Raw genomic sequence first — 20566 nt, forward strand, 5'->3', positions numbered from 1 at the left:
AGGGACTCAGTATAGCGTCACGCACAGTAATAGCCCAGGCTGGCCTCTTATTGTCCCACGCAGAGCTTTATTTCGTGAGGACTGACTGCCCATTCAACCTGAAATAAGGCACTCATCTTTAAAGACAGAATCCCTTCTAAGTTTCACATTAATAGATCATTTAATTTTTCAGCCTTTATGAAGTTTTTTGGTCTAAATATTGTTATTTTGAGGACTGGAGAGATTACTCTGTGGTTAAGAGCACTGATTGCTCTTCCAGAAGAGCTGGGTTTAATTCTCAGCACCCATACAGTGGCTCGCCCCATCTGTAACTTTAGTTCCTGGAGATGGCAGGTCCTTCTTCTGGCCTCCAGGGGCACCGCATGCACATGGTGCACAGACACATATGCAGGCAAAAATTAAGAGATTAATTTTTTCTTCCCAAGTCCTCATATAACCCATCAGGCACAAGTAACATGTTTTACCACCCATCCTTCTACTTCTGATAGCTGGTAGTATTAAATTTTATTTAGAATTATTTTAAGATTGTTTATAACAATTTCTGACTTGAGTACAGATGGAGGGTCCCATATGTGCAATGCTTTGCACTATGGTAGCTCTGATCCTGGTAGAACTGCATATACATAAGGAGATACTTGGATAAGAACCAAGTGCAAACACAGACTCAGTTATGTATCATGTACACTGTAGTCTGAGAGCAGTTTGCTCCAGTATTTAACAGTGTTGGAAGTGAGTTTCACAGTCCCACTTGAGACATCACGTTGGTGCTCCAAGTCTAGAACACTTTAGATCTTGGACTTTCAGATTTAGGATTTGCAGTGTGCTAAGGCAAGCTACAATCATGGTACTTCAAAATTATTTAAACATCATCCCGTTGGAACTACATTAGAGTAAGTACTATTTGGCTTTAAGTGTTCTTATTCTCAAACACTGAAAGCAGTCTCTATTCCACAACTGCATTTGGTACTGTGAGATTTATTTGAATAATATTTACAAAATAAATATGATTTAGTCACTGAGTTCCTCCTCATCACTGAAGTATGCGCTCTTCTTTATTCTTGGTCTTCTAGAATCATCGGAGGTCGAGGGACCCCCTGTGCTGGGTCTCCATTTGTTTTGTTCTTCTTCAATTTTGGCCTGCTGTGGTATAATTAAGAAGCAGAATAAAACCAGTTATTTATGGCATATCATGTTCAAGCAAAAGAATTACCATGGAAAATTACCTGAGTACAGTAATTCCCACCCTCCTGGGCCACACTAACAAATTTGGTCTCCACCTCAAAATTATCCTAGAGTTTTTTTTCTTCCCTGAGAGAGAGGTGTTGGATTCCCTTTGTAGATGACCTTGAACTTCTGAACTTCTGCTCCTACTTCCATGATGCTGGGGCTGCATCCCTACCCATGGAGCTCCATGGAGAATAAAACCAAGGCTTTGTGCAGCTACCAACTAAACTGAGTCCCTACCTCACCCCCTTTCTTTCCTGGTTTGCTTTGTTTTGACACAGAATTATACTATGTAGCTTATGCTGGCCTAGAACCTATTAGGTAGCCCAGGCTAGGCCTGAACTCATGATCTGCTGCCTCAGCCTTCTCAGGTGAAGAGACAAATATGCAAGCCGATCAGCTCTATATATGCAGTTTCTATGGATTCTTTCCAGATGTGCTAAAGAATTTTTAATGGAACTTTAAATTTAAATCATCATTTCTTTTTTTTTAAAGACTTATTTATTTAATGTATATGAGTACACTGTAGCTGTCTTCAGACACACCAGAAGAGGGCATCAGATCTCATTATAGATGGTTGTGAGCCACCATGTGGTTGCTGGGATTTGAACTCAGGACCTCTGGAAGAGCAATCAGTGCTCTTAACCACTGAGCCATCTCTCCAGCCCGAACTTCTAATTTAAACATTAATTTCTGATATTGGTGTCATGTTGCTCAGCCTGGCCTTGAACTTGTTTCTACGTCCCATGTGCTGGGCTCACAGATAGGTAATAACACATCCAGCTAAGTCAATACTTCGGCCCAATTTTGTAATGAGGACAGATTAATAGCATACTAAAAGTATGTGGGACCTTACAGTCCAGAAAGACAATTTAAATGTTTCATTCAAAGATCTTAGAACAATGTGTTGCCCCAAATTTATGATGAGAAAGAAATAGAAATTCCCATTACAGATGATCAGTGTAGTGATTTTCAAGACAGCCAAGGCTACATAAAGAAGAAACCCCGCCTCCAAACAACACAAAACAACCAAATCAAAACCAACCAACACACACACACACACACACACACACACACACACACACACACGAAATACACCATGGTGCCTTGTGTTATGATTTATTCAACCTCTGAGGCAGGAACCTGTCATCTTCCTGCTTCAACCCCCCACGCCCCCTCCTGGCCACCCCACCCCACCCCACCCCCACCCCCAAGTGCTCAGTTTACTGGTATGGACCCATGTGCCCCTGGGCCTGTCTTGAATTCCTCAGGTGGTTCCTTGCCTCTGCCTCCTGGGTAGGTAGGTGTAAGGCTGTAGCTGAGCTCAGTTCGAACAAATGAAGACTAAGCCCCACACTGTGGCCCAACATTTCCTCTCCTTCCTATGCTCTGCTTTGCTTTTCTAGTGCTGGGAATCCAGCCCGCCCAGCATGTGGTCCATCGCTGAGCAGTGTCCCCAGCCCCCAGCCCCTGCAGAACAAGCATGTCAGTACCTGGAATGCTATGGCCTGACTGAGACTGTCGAGAGCCGGGTCCTCCCCTTCTTCTTCACTCACTTCTACTTCCTCACTAGGTCAGCAAAGAGAATCCAGATTTGGTCAGGTGGCAGTAAAAAGGCAAACCAGCACAGCAGCTCAGTGAGTGAGATATACATACATTTCTTCTTCCGGTTCAGGGACTTTCTTTTTCTTCTTCTTTTCTTTCTTCTTTGGAGGCTCACGTTCTCCAAGCATGTTTTTAGGACAGGCATAACTTAAGTGTCCACTTTCCTTTTGTTTCACATTAAAAAAGAAAGGAAAAAGCCACTATAGTTGCTGTTACTGATAGATACACGCCCTGACCCTGTGAATCAAAGGCTAGAACCCAGGACACAATGTTCTCATTGTGGGAACACAGGACCACACCCCTTCCTTTCCCATAGAGGAGGCAGAGCACGTGATAGCATGTGCTAGCATGCTACAGTAATAACTAGGGAGCAATCCTTCCCTCAAACATTGTACCCTACAAAGGAACAAAAGTGGCTCATCGACACTAATACTAAATTAGATTAGCCGGGGGTTGGGGATTTAGCTCAGTGGTAGAGCCCTTGCCTAGGTGCAAGGCCCTGGGTTCGGTCCCTAGCTCTGGAAAATAAATAAATAAGATTAGTCTGATAAGTGGGGATAAAGCAACTTCTACCAGCTTGTAAGATGCCGCTGAATATTCAGCTTTACAAGCAGAGGCTGGGGACACAGCCCAGTGACAGAGTACCTGCCCTGCAGGCCCAGGGTCCGGGCTTGAGCTCTGTCTAGCACTACTCGTTTTTCTTCCTCTTTTAAAGTGTGTGGTTTGTACTGTGGTCCTGTATTACTGAGCTGGATTAGTATAATCACAGAGACTGCTGAACTGTGAACCAGAGAACTGTGAATTACAATCTCTATACCAGCTCACTAAACCACACGCAATGGTATTATGTTGACTTCTGTAGGAGAGACAGAGCCAACATTTCCACATAAGAGAAAAATATTTCACCATGCCTTAATAACCTGTACTTTGTACGTGGCATATAGCTGATCCAAGAGGTATCATTCACTGTTAATTCACTGTGGAGAGAATTCTACTGTGCTCAGAATAATAGTAACAAAAGCTGTTAACACATATCACTAAAGGACAAGGTTAGTAGGAAAGTTGCTTTGGGAACCATCAGGATATATAAATGTAAACAGACTGTTTTTAGGGGAAAGTTAGATTTCTATAAAAATATACAGAGTAGGCCCATGACACAGCTCAATGCTGCAGTGCCTGCCCAGCACACACAAAGCATGGGACTGATTCCCTGGCAACATTCAAGCCAAGGGTGGTGACGTGTCTGTGACCCCAGCACTCTGAAGTACAAGAGGAGAGGAAGTGTAAAGCCATTTTCTGCTATGTAACAGGTTTAAGACTAGCCTATGCTAGAGGCACTGTCTTTAAGGAAAAAAAAAGTATTGACCCTGGTGTGGTGCCACATAACTTCCATCCCAGAACTCCTGTGAAGCAGGCTTGCATATCTTTCCAAATTTGAGGCCAGCTTGGTCTACCAGTTCTAGGTCAGCTAAAGTTACATATTGAGACAAAGTAAATAAACAAACAAACAAACAAAAAACCCCACAAATAATAAACAACAAAAAGTGTATAAAGCATGACAAGAATGTCTGAATTCACAAATCAAAATACTGGACTAGAGAATTTATTTAGCGCTTCTCGGATGATCTGTATTCACTATAAACGTGGACAGTAAGGAAGCTCTTAACTAAGCAAGCACATCTATTGGGAGTCTCCTGTGGCCTTGGCTGGCGTAGAACCCACTATAGAGAGCTCAGCGCCTCCGACTGCTGAACTCCAGGCTTGTGCTGCTTTGTACAGCCAGCTCTTCTTTCTCAAACACATGTTAGAATAGTTTCCAAGTAATCTTCTAACAGGATTCAGACAGTATGAACTAACCACATTAGCATGCACTAAAACACATTTGCTTCCTTTCTCGAGCCATGCCTGTCTACAATGTATCTTTCCTTGGGGAACAGAGGTAAAAGGTGGCGGCTGGAGAAAGGAGATTGTTTGTCGTTCCCATAGGCTCATCTATTTGCATACTCAGTCCCCAACTGCTGTGACTGTTTGGGAAGGATTAGAAGGTGTGGCCTTATTGGAGGACGTGTGTCACTGGGGGTGGGTTTCAGGTTTCCAAAGACTGGCATCAACCTGGATGTGGCCCCTTGCTGTTTCCAGTTTCTGGATCTCTTATGAGCTCGTGGCTGCAGCTCCAGTGCCATCCCTGCCTGCCTACCACCATGCTCCGGCCCAGAACGGTGGTGGGCTCCTCTAGTAATGTAAGCCCCAAATCAACCCTTCCTTCTGTAAGCTGCCTTGCTCACGGTGCTTACCACAGCAATAGAAAAGTAGACGATGCCAAGTCATTTCAGGTGTCTACCCTGTTACTTTGTAGCTATGACAATGTTCTCTGTCTCTCCATTTATATGTCTGGATTCAGTGTTTTTAAGTACTATGCAGCTTTTTTTTTTTTTTTTTTTTTTAAAGAAACACGAACAGCTGTGAGACTCAGACTTTGGTATTAAAAGTAAAAACAGGCATGGCTCAGCATACCTATTTAGCTGTGGCTGCTTAGAAGGCCAAGGTGGGAGAACCACTCTAGGCTATGGGTTCAATACCAGCCTTGGGAGCATTCTGCAATCCTGTCCCAACAATAAGTACAAGAGACATTTAATCTGTTATCTTACAGAGGATGAGTCATATGATCACATTGATGGTGAACACTGATGACTAAACCCTCATAGAGACAACAACAAAACTCATGCGATGTCTGTTAACAGAAATTCTTGCTTTACTTAAAACCTTTCGAGACATTAAGATAAGGTTGGGGATTTAGCTCAGTGGTAGAGCGCTTGCCTAGCAACCGCAAGGCCCTGGGTTCGGTCCCCAGCTCAAAAAAAAAAAAAAATGTTTAAGATAAATAATTAAGCTTGCAGTTTTAGAAAACAATTTTGAAGCCTTAGAAACTATGAAAATTAGTGTATATCACCTATCCCAGGTATTTTTGTTCTCTTGTTCTTTTTTTGCTTTGTGATACTGAGGATGAATCTGTATCTTTCAGGGTGCCAGGCAATCTCCCCAGCACTCAGCCACACCTATAATCCCACGCCAAGCATCTTTAGATACTATTCTTTCCTTTAAACGTTATTTATTATCATTGTTTATAGACAAGTGTGCACCACAGCCTGAGTGTGGAGGTCAGAGGATAACTTTGTGGATTACGTTCTCTTCCTCCACCTTTATGTGGGTTCCAAGCATTGCCCCCAGGTCGTCAGGCTTGCACGGCAAACGACTTTGCCTACTCAGTCATCTTGCTTCCCTGAACACCACATTCAGGGATCTTTACTCAGATGACTTCACAGACTCCATGTAACACAGCTTTCATAGCCTGGTTTTAGCTGCCAGAAACTTTGGTGAGGAGCAGAGGGGTTAGCTCAGACAGTCATGCTTGTCTAGTATGCACAAAGCCTTGGACTTGACCCTCCACAACTCATAAACTAGACAGGACTGGTGAGACACGCCTGGAATCCCAGCACTCGGGAGGTTGAGGCGGGAGGATCCTAAGTTCACGGCCATCTGCTACACAGTGAATCTGAGGTAGCCTGTGCTACATTAGACCTGTCTCAAAACAAACTGAAAACAATGTCATCAACACAAACTTCTGGTGAGGCTGGGCAGAGTACTTGCTGCACAAGCACAGGCATGAAGAGCAGAGTCCAAACGCCCAGACCTTACACCAAACACTAACGCCAGGTGTGTGTGTGTGCACGCAGACAAGGCTGCTGCAATCTGCATGTCACCAGCTTAGCCCGAGGTTCAGGAGGGCCTCCTGTTAAAAGGGGTATGTGACACAATAGGCAGGACACTTGGAGTCCCGTGTCCTGTCAGAGTGTTCCTCCCACATACCCACTACAGCAGAGTCAGAGGCCTTTGTTTACTCACCCCACATTCATAGCACTTAGATTTATCAAAGTAGTTTCGCCTCCGGATGAACTCGGCTGCTCTTCCGTTGTCAATGGCGATGCTTGCCTTTATCACTCTACCGAATAACTGAGGCAGAGAAAGATGTAAATGCAGAGTCACAGCCACCAAGGCCTAGATATCAGATACTGTTTCCTCATTTCGTGTTGCAGTAAGTGTATACGGACTATGCTGTAGTTCCTCTTAAGGCTCTCCCAGATTTGATAATTCAGTACAATGCTGCCATCCTTCTCCAAATGGGAGTCTCTCCTGAGTTACAGAAATCAACGAAGCTTGATGACCTCCTGCAGTCCCATAGTTTTTGTGTTAGATAAACACAGAGACGTTTGAGTAAAACCTTGATGAAATGAATGGCTTACCTGTTTATTATTTATTGCTCTGGTGCAGTTTAAGGCAGAGTCCTTATCCAAAAATAAAATGAATGCAACACCTTTACTCTTCCTAGTATCCTTGTCTTTCATTATAGTAACCCTTAAAGCACAAAACAAAGAGCCAGTTAAAACTAAGACAAAAACCATCTAACTACTCAGGAAACTCAAGATCACGTTTACAAGGTTCCATAACGAGACCTCTGACAGGAGAAATGAAAAACAATGCAGAGTGTTGGATGCTTGTGCTCCAGACTCAGCGGGGGATGGACGGACTGGAGAGCGTGAGGCCAGCCTAGGCTATGAAGTCGGCTAAGAGCGACTGATGTAAACCATCCAGCTCTTCAATAGATTTACTGTTCTCTCAAGGTTCAGACCCAACCATGCCTTTCTCCAGTCCGTGGTCCTGAGCCCTGTCTGAAGGCTCCTGTGTCACACGCCGATCGCTAACGACGTCAGTCAGTATCATTTAGAAGAACAATGCTTGAATCTGGTGTGGTGGCACAAGCTTAGAAGTCCTACAAGTGCCAAGGCAGGAGCACTGAGCCATGCTCAAGTAAGTAGTGGGGCTCCACCTCACTTGAGATTTCCATTTCATGTGCATGAGTATTATGTCTGCATGTATATGACGTGCCTGAGCGCTAGAAGTCTTGGGAACTAGAATTACAGCCAATTGTTTGCTGCCAAATGGGTGCTGGGAATTGAACCTGGGTATTCTGGAAGAGTCAGTGTTCTCAATGGCTGAGTCGTATCTCCAGCCTGAGACCACATCTTAAAAACAAAGCAAATTAATGTTTTGTTGAGCTCTTTGAGGAAAAAAATGGTTGATTCTGTGTTTAGGCAGGGTGGAAGCAATTAGACCTTGGAATTTCATGTTACAAGAAATAAAACATGAAAATATAGAATATATGAACATAGAATATATAAAAGGCCACAAGTCAGTGCCCACTAGCCAACTACAAGACAATTAGAACACACAGATAAATTGTACCAAGGTATGAAATACGGAGAAAGCACACAAGTCTGCATCAGCACAGAAACAAGAAGGGCTGGACACAGAGCAAAAGCAGAGTGAGAAAACAATCACGGGAAAGGCTGGCTTAGGGAAGACCCAGCAGCACACATGAAGTAAGAACGATCGGTGTCCTGTGGAGCGGTGTGCTGTGGAGCAGTGTCCTTGTGCTGCCCAACAGTGTTTATTAGTTACTGAGGGAAACAAAGCACACAGTGAGGAACTGAGTCATCCCAACAATCACTAGTGGATGAAGGCATCTCCTCAGGGACAGTACTCTGAACAGGCCACACCATCGTCATCTGGTAAGAATATGAACCAGAACGACATGATCAGCACCTAAGCACGGCAAACAGTTGGCTCTAGAGTGACCCCTCCCCATGTAACGGGGAAAAGGTTACCGAGGATTGATTCTATTACCTCAACTGACAGAACAGGATAGAGGACTGCTTCAATAAAAGCTTCCAAAATAAATTATGAAGTTGTTAACTTCACTGTGTACTGTGATGTACCATTTTAAACACATTTAAGTATGCAGATATAAAGGAGAATGAAGTTTAAACTCATAAAAACACTGTGTACATATACATGCATACATTCACACAGTCAAGACCATGAAAGCTACAGAGCAAGCAGAAGGCTAAAGACAGGGAAGTGCAGGTAAAGAAATCTTTCTGTAGGGAAGGGCCACAGTGCTCCCTGTATGAGCATGAGGACCTGAGTTTGAATCTCTAGCACGCACATAAAAGCTGGGCGTGGCTGTACATGCCTGCCCCTCATTCTGGACAGACAAAAATGGGTAGGGGTGATGAAGCAGTGCTTTTCAGCCTCCCTAACACTGCCACCCTTTAATACAGTTCCTTATGTTGTAGTGACCCCAACCCTACATTTTTTTGTTGTTACTTCATAACTGTAACTTTGACACTGTTATGCTGTAAATCTTTTTGGTCATAAGTGACCCACAGGTTGAGAACCTTTGCACTTGACGCTTTGCTCTTATTACTAAAGGTAAAAAATCTATACACCCAGTTCCTGGATGCGTGTTTGACTTTGACCACTACACTCTGTCAGTAAGTTACACAAGGTCTGTCCTTAGAGATGTCTTCTCTGGGAAAAGGAAAAAAATCACAGCAAGAACTTAAAGAAGGGCTGGAGAGATGGCTCAGCAGTTAAGAGCACTGACTGCTCTTCCAGAGGTGCTGAGTTCAAATCCCAGCAACCTCATGGTGGCTCACAATGGGATCCAATGCCCTCTTCTGATGTGTCTGTGGACAACAACAATACATGAAATAAATAAATCTTAAAAGAAAACAGACCTGTAACAATCTCCATGCTCCTGGCACTCAAAAAGCCCTAGAGCAGCAGCACTGTGTTCAGATGCAGGGTGTGAAGGACTCATTATGTATACACACCTCTGAGCAGACACTATCCCCGGAACCTGTGGGCCGTCCTGACGCATACGCTTCCTGCACATCCAGTCCCTATGTACACCAAGCATAATCCGCTTGACTCCCAAATGGCCTCTCCAGGATGAACAGCCTTTCTACCTGACCGTCTTGTTCAGGATTCTTCCCTGGTGTAGTTACGGATTTCAGTCTAGCCATGTCAATTTGCCGTCATCTTGGCCAAGAATACCATGACACTGGTAAGCAGCACAGGGAGCTATCTGGAGCCAACAGGACTGTCATGCAGTCAAACAGATGCGAGTAGTCCTGAAGACGTGCCCCACGGATTTATAGAACGGTGCTGTAGTTACTGCTTTAAAACCACAAATGGCCTTGAAACCACAGTACTTCTTAGTCAGGAGTCATGACTGGGTCCACTGTCAGTCTCTAGAAGTAGTGTGGGGGATAACTCATTATAGGAATGTCCACCCATCTGGTGGCAAACGGGTGACATGTCTATGGCAGTTCAGAGGTTTGGCTAAAGATATTCTCTGACATGGCTTGGCAGCGCCATGAGCACTGAGATAATGTCACTCTAGTGTGACTGTACCCCATAGCATTTCCCACTAAGCTCTACCCCAGACAAGAACTGGTTCTGAAAGCCTTTAGGGGCTAGATATGTAGCTTAGGGATTAGGAGTGTGGCTAGTATGTCTGAGGCCCTGAGACTGGTTCTCAGCACTATAAAAGCAACACTGCTAAACTACTACATCTTCACAGTACACAGTCATTTATGGTATGAAAACTGTCAAATGTTTATGTACATGGGAAAATAACTGAACTATATATAAATATGTTAACAGCAGTAGTTTTATTCAACAGAGTATCTTGTAATGTGAATACTTACTTTACAACTTTGCCATACTTGGAAAATATCTGAAATAAAAGATCACAAAATAATTTATAGTTTAAAATACCACCAAATTAAACATTCAGATTGTATGCACTGACCAGATTCTTTGTTATATTGTATGAAAGATTTCAGCCTTTGGCCTAAACAACAGACTTTATAAGAACTATTCCTACACCTAGAGGACAGACAGCATGTCTAGATCTACGGCATATACACTAGGCAGTAGCTGTATTCCTGATTCATCTATGGGACTAACAAACTCTGCTCTTATTGTCAGTATTGTTGAATAAAACCACACCAATGAGTCACACAATCCACCATGTAAAGACCGACAGAGCTCTTGCTGCATGTAATACCAAAGCTTCCTATAATGAAAAACCTGTCACCAGCCAGGAGAGATGGTCTGCGGCCATAATCCTGGTGTTCAGAAGAGCAAGGCAAGAAGGCCAGGAGTTTGAGGCAAGCCCAAGCTACAAAACAAGACCTGTTGCCAAAGATCAAAAACAAAGCTGTACAGTAGTGATACTGTACACTGTGATGCTGTACACTGGTGACGCTGTACACTGTGATGCTGTACACTGGTGACTCTGTACAGTAGTGACGCTGTACACTGTGATGCTGTACAGTGGTGACGCAATACAACTGACCTGTTCTTCCTTTTACCTCTACCTATAGCTGCCCAAATATTACCCATACCTATATCCTTTAGATGAACATCTAGATATATGTAATTCTGACTTACTATTTAATACACAGAAATAACATCCCCCCAAAAGGCTTTTAGAAGATCTCATCACATGCAGTCTAATATTGAAATGTTGAGTTCTGGGTCAGACATTTAGCAATATTAGATTCTGAGGATCAGCAGTTTCCTATTCGATTACAGTTTCCTAACAGGTTCTCATTTTAGAGTAACACTACAGTGGTTGCCTCTGTGAGGCCTGTAATGGAAGGGGAGAACGGGCTTACTTATTTTTACCCTTCCTCTTTGGAAATGCTTGTGCTCTGTGCACCTGTACAACCAACTTCTGCTGCTTCACCTTTTGTATTCAAAAGCCACCTTTGGCTTGTTGGCTGATTGTTTGGTGTATGACAGAGCCGTATGCATCCCCAGCTTGCCTCTTGAGTCTTCACAGAGCTGAGCACGACTGAATTTCCAACATCCAGCCTTCACCTTCCAAATAATGGAGGCATAGGTATATATACACCATCAATGCCTCGTTTATGTGGCCCTAGGGGTTAAACATAGGGCTCTGTGCATGCAAGCCAAGCATTCTACCAACTACACGTCACCTCCAGCTCCTGGCTACCTTTTAAATAACGTTATTTCTTACCACCCAGGATAAAATCTCACTTCCAAGCCTAATTCAGTACCCTTTTTCTCTTTTGAGAGACGGGGTCTAAATTGTCCAAGCTGTCCTTGAACTCAAGCTCTTCCTGCCTCAGCTTCCCCTGTGCTGGGATTACAGGCTTGTGATCACCACGCTAGCTAAACAAGTGCCCCACCACTCAGCTATACACCTCCTTATTTTTTGTTTGAGATAGCATATTGCTATGTAGTTTCGGCTAGACTTGAACCCGTGACCCAACTGTCTCAGCTTTCAGAGTGTTAGGGTCGTGGGCACACATTACTGTCTAGCAGTCTGTAAAGAATACATTTTCTTTATATAAAAACTGTGGTGGCACAGGCCTTTAATTCCAGCACTCAGGAGGCAGAGGCAAGCAGATCTCTTTGTTCTACACCGGCCTGGCCTATAGAGTGAGTTCTAGGACAGAAAGGCCTACACAGACAAACCCTGTCTCAAAAAAACAAACAAACAAACAAACAAAGCAGTGCAAATTCTCTTTGCAAATTAAAAAAATTGCAACTTTTCTCACTAAAATTTGCAGGAGATAGCAATTAAGAATTTTCCCAGGGAGCAGTATTTGCTCAAGCTTCAGCTTCTCTCTAATGAGAGAACTCATTAGTTAGATGTACTTATAGGAAAACTTACCCGGTATAAATCATTGTTTGTCAGGGAGAAAGGCAAGTTGGATACATAAACTGTGCTCTTACTTGGAGCCAAGCCACCGCTCATTTCTAAAATGGAAAACGAGAGACATCAGGAATCTTATTCCAAGTAGAACCAAACAATGACTATCACTGATTTAATTAAGGTAGAATTCCTCACGCTCCATTCAGTTAAAGAGATTAGAGTAGGCCAGTGTGGGTAGGGTGTGAATTACCACATTCCTTTTCTAGCAGCAGGTGTTAAGCCTTTCAGTGCTGCAGTACGGTGGAAGAGAGTTTCTAAAGAGATGGAGAAGCCACTAGGCTATTTTTAGCATCTTATTAGGGTAAAAGCAAAAATACTTTCCAAGTATTCGCCCACCTCGGAAAGGGACACCTGTCCATCCCGCCTCTTTTGTTCTTGTTGTTAAAAAACAAAAACAAAAAAAAACTCCTCAAACTCTTGCATCTACGTCCGCAATACGCGGATTACAGATACAGGCCACCACACCAGTCTCATTTTTGTTAATGTTGGTAGTTTCACATTTTGATAAAGTTTCAATTTCGTGCGCAACATGAAATGACACACTTTATTACATGAATTATGTTCTTTGAATGGGACATTAACCTGTATACTTATCAGTAAGCCTAATAATGAATGTCACTGTTTACAACTCTGCAGTTACCTGCGAAAATTATATTGAAACCGATCGAGTCTAAAATTCTCATCTTAAAAAGAGCAGGTGTCGGCAGCAAGTGTGAAGTACCTGGAATAACAAAGTAGCTGCTCTATGAATGACAATGGACCTGGTAACCCGGAAGGGTGCTCCCCGCTGGCCGATTTTGGGAGGATTATTCAAAAAGCCTCAAGTAGCCAAAACCTCCTAATCGCAGTCAAGTTTCTCACTCTGAGAAATGCTAACGCGGGCCGGATGTTCCCGGGACCCGGGCCGGGGCTGGGGCCGAGGCCGGGGCCGGGGCCGGGGCCGAGGCCGCGGTCGCGGGAGTCTCCAGGCTCCAGCACCGTGGGAGCTTACCTTCGACGCAGTGGCCGAGCAGGCTGGATGCGAGCCCGCGGCGGCTCCACCCCCAGCTGCCTTCCGCGGCGCGCAAGAGCGCGGGCGTCCGCGACCGCAGCGCGGTGCAGCGTTTCTTCCGTATCCCCGAAACCCGGGCGCTCCCGGGCCGGAGGCTGGCGCGCCGGGCGACGTCACCACGCGCGCCGGAAGTGCCTTTGGGGCGAGCGGACGTCTGGCTTCGCGGGTTTCACCGGCGGCGGCGGCGGCGGCGGCGGCGCGGCAGTGGAACGTAGGTGAGCGAGCTCTCCGCAAAGGCGCGAGGGGCGCATGCGGCGGGCGGGCGGGCGTTTCCTGTCGCGTTGGAGGTGTGCATTATTCTGTGCTCCTGGTGGAACCTGGAGAGAGACTCAGTGGATGTGGGAGGAAAGCAGAGTGTTGAGTGTATGACACAGGTTCCGCTATGTTAGTAGTTTAGTATGCAGAAGGGAATTCGCAGCTAGGTAACTTCAGTGACCGAGGTCAGTCGGGAAGTCTGGTTTTTTTGAAAATTTTTTTTTTTGGACGTTCCCAGCTCTGTAATAGGCACTTTGAGAGACGGATCCAGAAAAGTGCAAGAATAGGCCACTGGCTGTTGAGAATGTCAGTGTGGCCGGGGAGACAAAGCCAACGTGGGGAGAGTTGGAGTCACAGAGTGACTCATTCTTGAGTACTGGCATAGATAGATGTTAAGCTTCTTCGTTCCGTTCCCCCTCCCCCTTTCTTTCTTAAAATATGGAAAGGGCACGCGCTGATTATTATTTTGTTGTTGTTTTTCGAGACAGGGTTTCTCTGTGTAGCTTTGGCAGTCGTGGAACTCGCTCTATAGACCAGGCTGGCCTTGAACTCCGAGGTCCAACCTGCCTCGCTTCCAGAGTGCTGGGATTAAAGGCGTGCACCACTCCCGCCCGGCTACACTGACTATTCTTTAAAGAGATCGTCATTTCTACAAAGAAATCAGAAAGTAATGCATGGTAGTTTAAACTTAACTTCTACCCACCAGCACATACAGACCAGGCCTGTAACTACTCCCTGGGAACCTGCGTGTCAGCAGCCCGGAGCCCAGAGCCTGTCGTGGAGCCTGCACAATCAATCCTGACTGAAGCGGAGGGCCGAAGTGCAATCCACCCAGGGCGCAGCTGAGTTTTGAGAGGCATTAATTCCTTGGCGTCCACCAAGGGACCACTGGGACTAATTCTCATGGCAAACTTGTGGCCAGCCCAAACTACCAAGCTTCACATTCCGGTTGTGCTTGGTTATCGCCCAAGATGTAAGCCCCTTTGGTCTTCTATTTGAGCATTAACTCTCCGTGCTGTTTCGTGCTTCATCTCCTTCGATTTGGGGTAGCAGTGTTTCTCCTTCCTTAGTTCGCCGCTGAGCACGTCGTCAGTGCTCCTTGGAATCATATTTTGTCTGCTTTGCAAACACTCGTTTTTTTGAAACTGTTTCGTTTTCTGACTAACGAAGCTGTGGCTTTCGCCTTTAAATTGAACTCTTTCTGATGTCTGGGTTTTAAGATTGGGTGTTGCTCCATCTGTATCGAATTGATTGCATTTCCTTAATATTTTTTCTTTTCTTTCAATGTTTTGTGAAGTTCTCATTTTCCCTTTTGGTCCTATGATTTTCCCTGCTCCTTCTATCTCTTTCTTTTTTTAAGTGTATTTTTTTTTTTTTTTTGTTCTTTTTTTTTTTTCGGAGCTGGGGACTGAACCCAGGGCCTTGCGCTTCCTAGGTAAGCGCTCTACCACTGAGCTAAATCCCCAGCCCCTTCTATCTCTTTCTATTAATATAATCCCCATCCCCCGCCACATCCCTAAGCAGGGCCTAGAACTAGTGATTCTCTTGTTCTGCCTCAGCCTACGATCCCTCCTACGATCTGATTACTGGCTTTCCTCAGGCTTAGCAATGATCTACCTTATTCATATGAACACACTGTAGCTGTCTTCGGATACTCCAGAAAAAGGCAACAGATCCCATCACAGCAACCATGTGGTTGCGGGGGATTGAACTCTAGGGCGGTTCATCGGGAAACATGGCTGCCAACCTCTGAGCCTTCTCTCTACCCCACCTTGGAGGTACTAAGCTGCTTTGCTTTATCTCCTTGGTATTCCAGCAAGTTTTACTTTGGGAAAATAAAGTTATGTTACAGAGTAAATCAGATAAACCAGTATTGCCTTCTTTTAGACGAGATGCATTCAGGGCCAATAGATAAGGACCCTGTAGTAGTTTACATTTTAACACAATTGACCATACGGTGGGACACACCTTTAATCCTAGCACTCAGGAAGCATAAGGTGGCTCTGAGTTTGAGGCTAGACTGATATTTTTATATTACTAGTCAGAAAGGGAAATTGGAGTCACTCCGATATTCTTTCTATTTTAACTCCATCTTTTAATTACATTTTATTTGTGTGTATGAGGAAGTCAAAGGGTCATTGTGAAAAGTTGATTCTCTGTTGTATGTACCTTTGGGGGTTGAACTCGGGTCACTAGTTTGATAACAAGTGCCTGTGTTTGATGAGCTATCTCACCTCTAAACTTCACAAGTAAAATAGGAATTAAATCGATATTTTAAAAATAACCATTGTGCTGGGCAGTGGTGTTGCACACCTTTACTCCCAGCACTTAGGCAGAGGCAGACCTCTGAGTTCTAGGCCAGCCTGGTTTAAAGAGCCAGTTGCAGAACAGCTAGGGCTACACAGAGAAACCCTGTTTCAAAAATAACAAATAACAAAAATAACAAATCTCTTCTTTCTTGGGTAACTATCATAGGGCACTTAAAGAATCCAGAAACAGAGGCTGTTAGGGTATAAATACCATGTAATTTGACTCTGAACGCGCAATATTCCAACGTCCAGTGTCACCGAAGTCTAATCAATGAGACTTTCAGAGATTCAATGTAACTTTTCATTTACACTATTTAAGAAACTCAGAGCTGAGATTAAAGGGGACCTCGAATCCACACCATCCACACATGGTGTGGATCCACCATGGTGGTCACGGTGCAGTTTTTTTTTTTCAAAGACTATTCTAAACAGTGATTGATTGATTGATTGATTTTTGTTTCGTTGTTTAAGATTTTAAATATTGGGGGCTGGCTCAGCGGTTAAGAGCACAGACTGCTCTTCCAGAGGTCCTGAGTTCAATTCCCAGCAACCACATGGTGTCTCGCAACCATCTATGATGGGATCCGATGCCCTCTTCTGGTGTCTGAAGACAGTGACAGTGTATTTCACATACATGAAATAAATAAAAAAGAAAAGATTTTAAGTATTTTCTGCTAGGAAGGAGCCTGACAACTTTAGCTTGAGGTCAGCCCTTAACATCCCCTTAGCGTTTCAGTGTTGACTTCAGGAATAAGCTTGCTTCTCCTTAATCTGTTGATGTTGGCCGGAGATGACCTTAAGATTTGAAAGCAGTTAAATCTTCCAAGGGCATTTCGGGGTTTTTTGAAAAGGTAGGACCTGGATAGCGTTGTTTCTTAAAATTCTTGGATAATGCTGGTGTCCAACAGTTGAAATTCACGTGGGGATGCTGGATTTAAAAGTTTCTCATCTATCTTGTGTTAAAAGTAAAGTGGTATTGATGGCTTTAAAAAGCGTGGCTAGAATCATAATTAACTGTCTCACAAGTTTTCTGAATAATTCAAGGTGCCAACTACTTTACTATTTAGACTCTTAGGAGTCAAAGGAACTACTTGTTACTTGTTGATAAAAGATACTTTTCCTTTGCCTCAGCAGAGGAGCAACATAGGTATTTAATCACTGTGTTTGCAGTGGGAGGGTTATGAGGGAAAAGGAGGGAGAGTCGCTAGGACATGGGACTGTCTAGCCGTTCTGTTGTGCTGTGTTTTGAAGGGCACAGAGAAATGTTGGCATTTGGGCTGCATGTTGAACATGGACCAATGGTACAGAGATTGCCTGGGGAGAGCTTAAGGTAGCAGGAGTAGGAAGCGCTTTGTTGAAGAGTAGACGTTTAGGTGTGACCAGTGTTGAGTTTATAACTAAGGTTTCTGATCTGACTTTTTGGGTTCCTTTCTCATGGGCTTCACTGATCAAACCAGAGAAGACAGGAATGAGATGAGTCTCTGAGAAAGTGTTGAGTCCGAGGTATACGCTATTCCTTAGAGCAAAGCTTAGATCATTTATTGATAGGACAGTCTTGACCCCCCTCCCGTCCCCCCCCCGTCCCCCCACCCCAAGACAGGGCTTACAGCAGCTATCCTGGAACCCTTCGTAGACTAGGCTCCAATTTACAGATCACCTGCTTCTGCCTCCTGAGTACTGGGATTAAAGGTGTGCCTGCCACAACCAGTTTAAGGGATTGCTTTCTTTTTTCCTTTTTTTTTTTTCTTGGACATCTTACGTATTTACATTTCAGATGTTATCCCCTCCCCCTTCCCATACCTCAGCCCCCTCTTCCTGTCCCTCCCCCTCCCCCGAGGGATTGTTTCTGGGTAATTTTGTTGGATTACTTATCACATTCTTTGCGCAGATTCCTGACCTTAATGAATATCATAGTGGGTCTACCTCCTCCTCCTCGATTAGTGATTCGGTGTCTTTCTTAGGGCTAGTGTTGCCTTGAGGAAATACCATGACCAAAGCATCGGGGCTGGGGGGTGGGGGGAGGGGTTTATTTAACTTGCTCTAACACATCACTGTCACTGAAAGAAATCAGGACAGGAACTCAAGCAGGGAGGGACCTGGAGGGAGGAGCTGAGGCAGAGGCCATGGAGGAATGCTGCTCACTGGCTTGCTCTATCCATGGCTGGCTTGCTCAGCCTGTTTTCTCATTGAGCCCAGGACCACCAGCCCAGGAATTACCCTACTTACAGCGTGCTATGCCCTCCCCCATGATCTACTAATTTAAGATAGTGCCCTACAGGCTTGCTTACAGCCTGATCTTGTGGAGAAGTCAGCAGTCGTAACCCTAGCTAAGGTGGCAATGTGCACGGCATGTAAGTCACACCATACTTGAGATGGTTAGTATTGTGGAGAAGCCAAGACTGCCGGATATGGCTGAGTGACGTTAAAACCCTCAGGTGAAAGCTAAGGGAGTCACTGAGATGTCGAGAGCATTCTCAGGGGCCTGCCAGTGCAGGTGCCTACTGCTTATCCAGTGTAAGCGTGAAGGGGACTTTCCTCTTCGTTAACTCTAGCCAGCTCTCACAGGATCTGGGTGTGAATAAAGGATGAGCGTAGCATGCAGGGAGAGTTAAGGAAGCTTGAAGGTGACTGGAGGCTGTCTAGATCATGATGCAGTTGCTGTTTTCCCTAAACACTGGGACAAGCAACTTGGATAACTCGAAAAGGGTTGTATCATTTTGATTTTGGGTTGAAAGCATGTCTGATTGGACACAAGGTCATTAACTGAGATTGTTTAATCAAATTCCTGTAACTTTCACTACCAATGCCAACTCTCAGTCACAGCTCTGGGTTGACGGGGATATAGCATCTCAGCTGAATGCTTCAATGAGAGCTCTTCCTTCCGGACTCAAACCCACACTATATTCTTCATATCCTGGTTTGATTATTGCATAAGAGTGAGGCTCTTATATTTTGGAGTCAAGTATTGGCCCACTTCTAAAGGAAGTTTGCACTTTTCACATTGAATTCTAATTCTGTTCTCTGCTTTGTTGTGATGCAGAGAATTACTGAAGAGTACTTTTAAAAATTAAAAGCGTGTTTTACATGCATACGTGTATGTTTGGGCACGCACAGACTAGAGGACCATTACCTCGGCCAATTCCTTTAACGTAGGTCTCCTATGGAACCTGGACATCATCCAGGGATCCTGTTGTCTGACCCTTCAGATACTGGTGCTACAAGTGGAGCTACAGTGGGCTGTTGACTTTTTTGTTTTAAAGGTTTATTTATGTGTTTTTGGTTATATGAGTACACTGTTGATGTCTTCAGACACAGTAGAAGAGGGCATTAGCCACCATGTGGTTGCTGGGAATTGAACTCAGTACCTTTGGAAGAGCAACCAGTGCTCTTAACCTCTGAGCCATTTCTCTAGCCCTGGTCAAACCCCCTTCCCCCTTACTGGTTTTTATACCTCTACCTCCCTTTCAAACCCTTATTCCTTAACTAATCCCTTTCACACACACGCTCCTAGCCTCCTAGGTAGAAGAGAAAGAAGGTTAGAGGGGAAAGGGGCCATAGAACTCTTTAGGCTGCTTCCTGCTGATTATGGTTGTCATGTGCCTTGGGTAAGTCCAGTCCTGATAGGAGATCTCCAACTTCTCGTTTATTTGCTCATGACCACTTGACAAACCATAACAGCAGCGACCAGGAGCACAGAGGGAGAGCAGCTTCTTCAGAACACTGTGGTTCTCTTGGGGCCCTCACATGTATACCCACCCCGAAGTCCTCAGAATTAAACTATTTGCAGCTGGCAAAAATCACAACCCAACTAGAGCACTGGACAGCCATAGTTAACAGCTGTGGACGATTCATATGTGGGATTAACGACCCAACTAGAGCACTGGACAGCCATAGTTAACAGCTGTGGACGATTCATATGTGGGATTAACAACCCAACTAGAGCACTGGACAGCCATAGTTAACAGCTGTGGACGATTCATATCTGGGATTAAAACAAAAACATTCATATAACGTAACTGGGGTTTAAAACCGCATCCCAGTGGGCTTCCATGTGCGTGATAGGATCCAGACTCCTCAGGCTTGAGTGAAATGCACTTTCAGCCACTGAGCCACTATTTTTAGACCCTGGAGTTACTTTGGAACTCCAGTGATGGGAGGGAACCACTTAGTCATGAGCAGTGTCATTGATTGGTTGTCCATGGATTGATTTCTAAAACCCAAATAATGTCATAAGCAACACATGCCATGAATCAAAAGATGACTGTACTTAAGAATGTTTCTAAATGACTCTGAAACTTGCATTGGACTATCTGAATTGAAAGCAATTTTAGCATATTTTCTATAGTGCTTTAATTATCCTTCTTTAGTGCCTGTTTCTTTTTGCGATAATTTTAATTCAAGATCCAGCTTGAACAAGGAACATAGCTGAGTTTTGTGTATGAAATGGCAGTGTCAACCTGAATTCCA

At 44.4% G+C, this 20566-nt stretch overlaps 2 protein-coding genes across 24 annotated transcripts in view; one reads left to right on the top strand and one right to left on the bottom strand.

Annotated features, from left to right (window-relative positions):
- Positions 1–489: 489 nt before the first annotated feature.
- Zcrb1 (zinc finger CCHC-type and RNA binding motif containing 1) lies at positions 490–13612 on the bottom strand. Its single transcript, NM_001034940.1, has 8 exons — positions 13476–13612; positions 12443–12528; positions 10443–10471; positions 7131–7242; positions 6733–6840; positions 2881–2993; positions 2718–2793; positions 490–1140 (listed from the first exon to the last, which is right to left on the bottom strand). Exons 2-8 carry the CDS (start codon positions 12524–12526, stop codon positions 1009–1011), a joined length of 654 nt encoding a protein of 217 aa, NP_001030112.1. The 5' UTR covers positions 12527–12528; positions 13476–13612; the 3' UTR covers positions 490–1008.
- Positions 13342–20566, top strand: part of Pphln1 (periphilin 1) — a 91650-nt gene continuing 84425 nt past the window's right edge. For 5 of the 23 annotated variants that reach the window (XR_015624331.1, XR_015624332.1, XR_015624333.1 and 2 more), the window contains exon 1: positions 13342–13750. Coding sequence is in view for 8 of the 23 variants with exons in the window: in XM_087558530.1 (XP_087414656.1) it covers positions 13354–13750 (397 nt within the window). In the remaining 15 variants the exon portion in view is untranslated. 23 annotated transcript variants of the gene reach the window in all.

The sequence above is a fragment of the Rattus norvegicus genome, chromosome 7 (genome assembly GCF_021556685.1).
Source record: "Rattus norvegicus strain SHRSP/BbbUtx chromosome 7, alternate assembly SHRSP_T2T, whole genome shotgun sequence".
NCBI lineage: Eukaryota > Metazoa > Chordata > Mammalia > Rodentia > Muridae > Rattus > Rattus norvegicus.

Coding starts and splice junctions, on each gene's coding strand:
- Zcrb1 (NM_001034940.1), bottom strand. CDS start 12,526: ATGAGCGGTGGCTTGGCTCCAAGTAAGAGCACAGTTTATGTATCCAAC. Junction 7,243..10,442: donor AAGTATGGCAAAGTTGTAAA/GTAAGTATTCAC, acceptor TTGTGCTTTAAG/GGTTACTATAATGAAAGACA. Junction 2,994..6,732: donor CTAAGTGCTATGAATGTGGG/GTGAGTAAACAA, acceptor GTGAAACAAAAG/GAAAGTGGACACTTAAGTTA.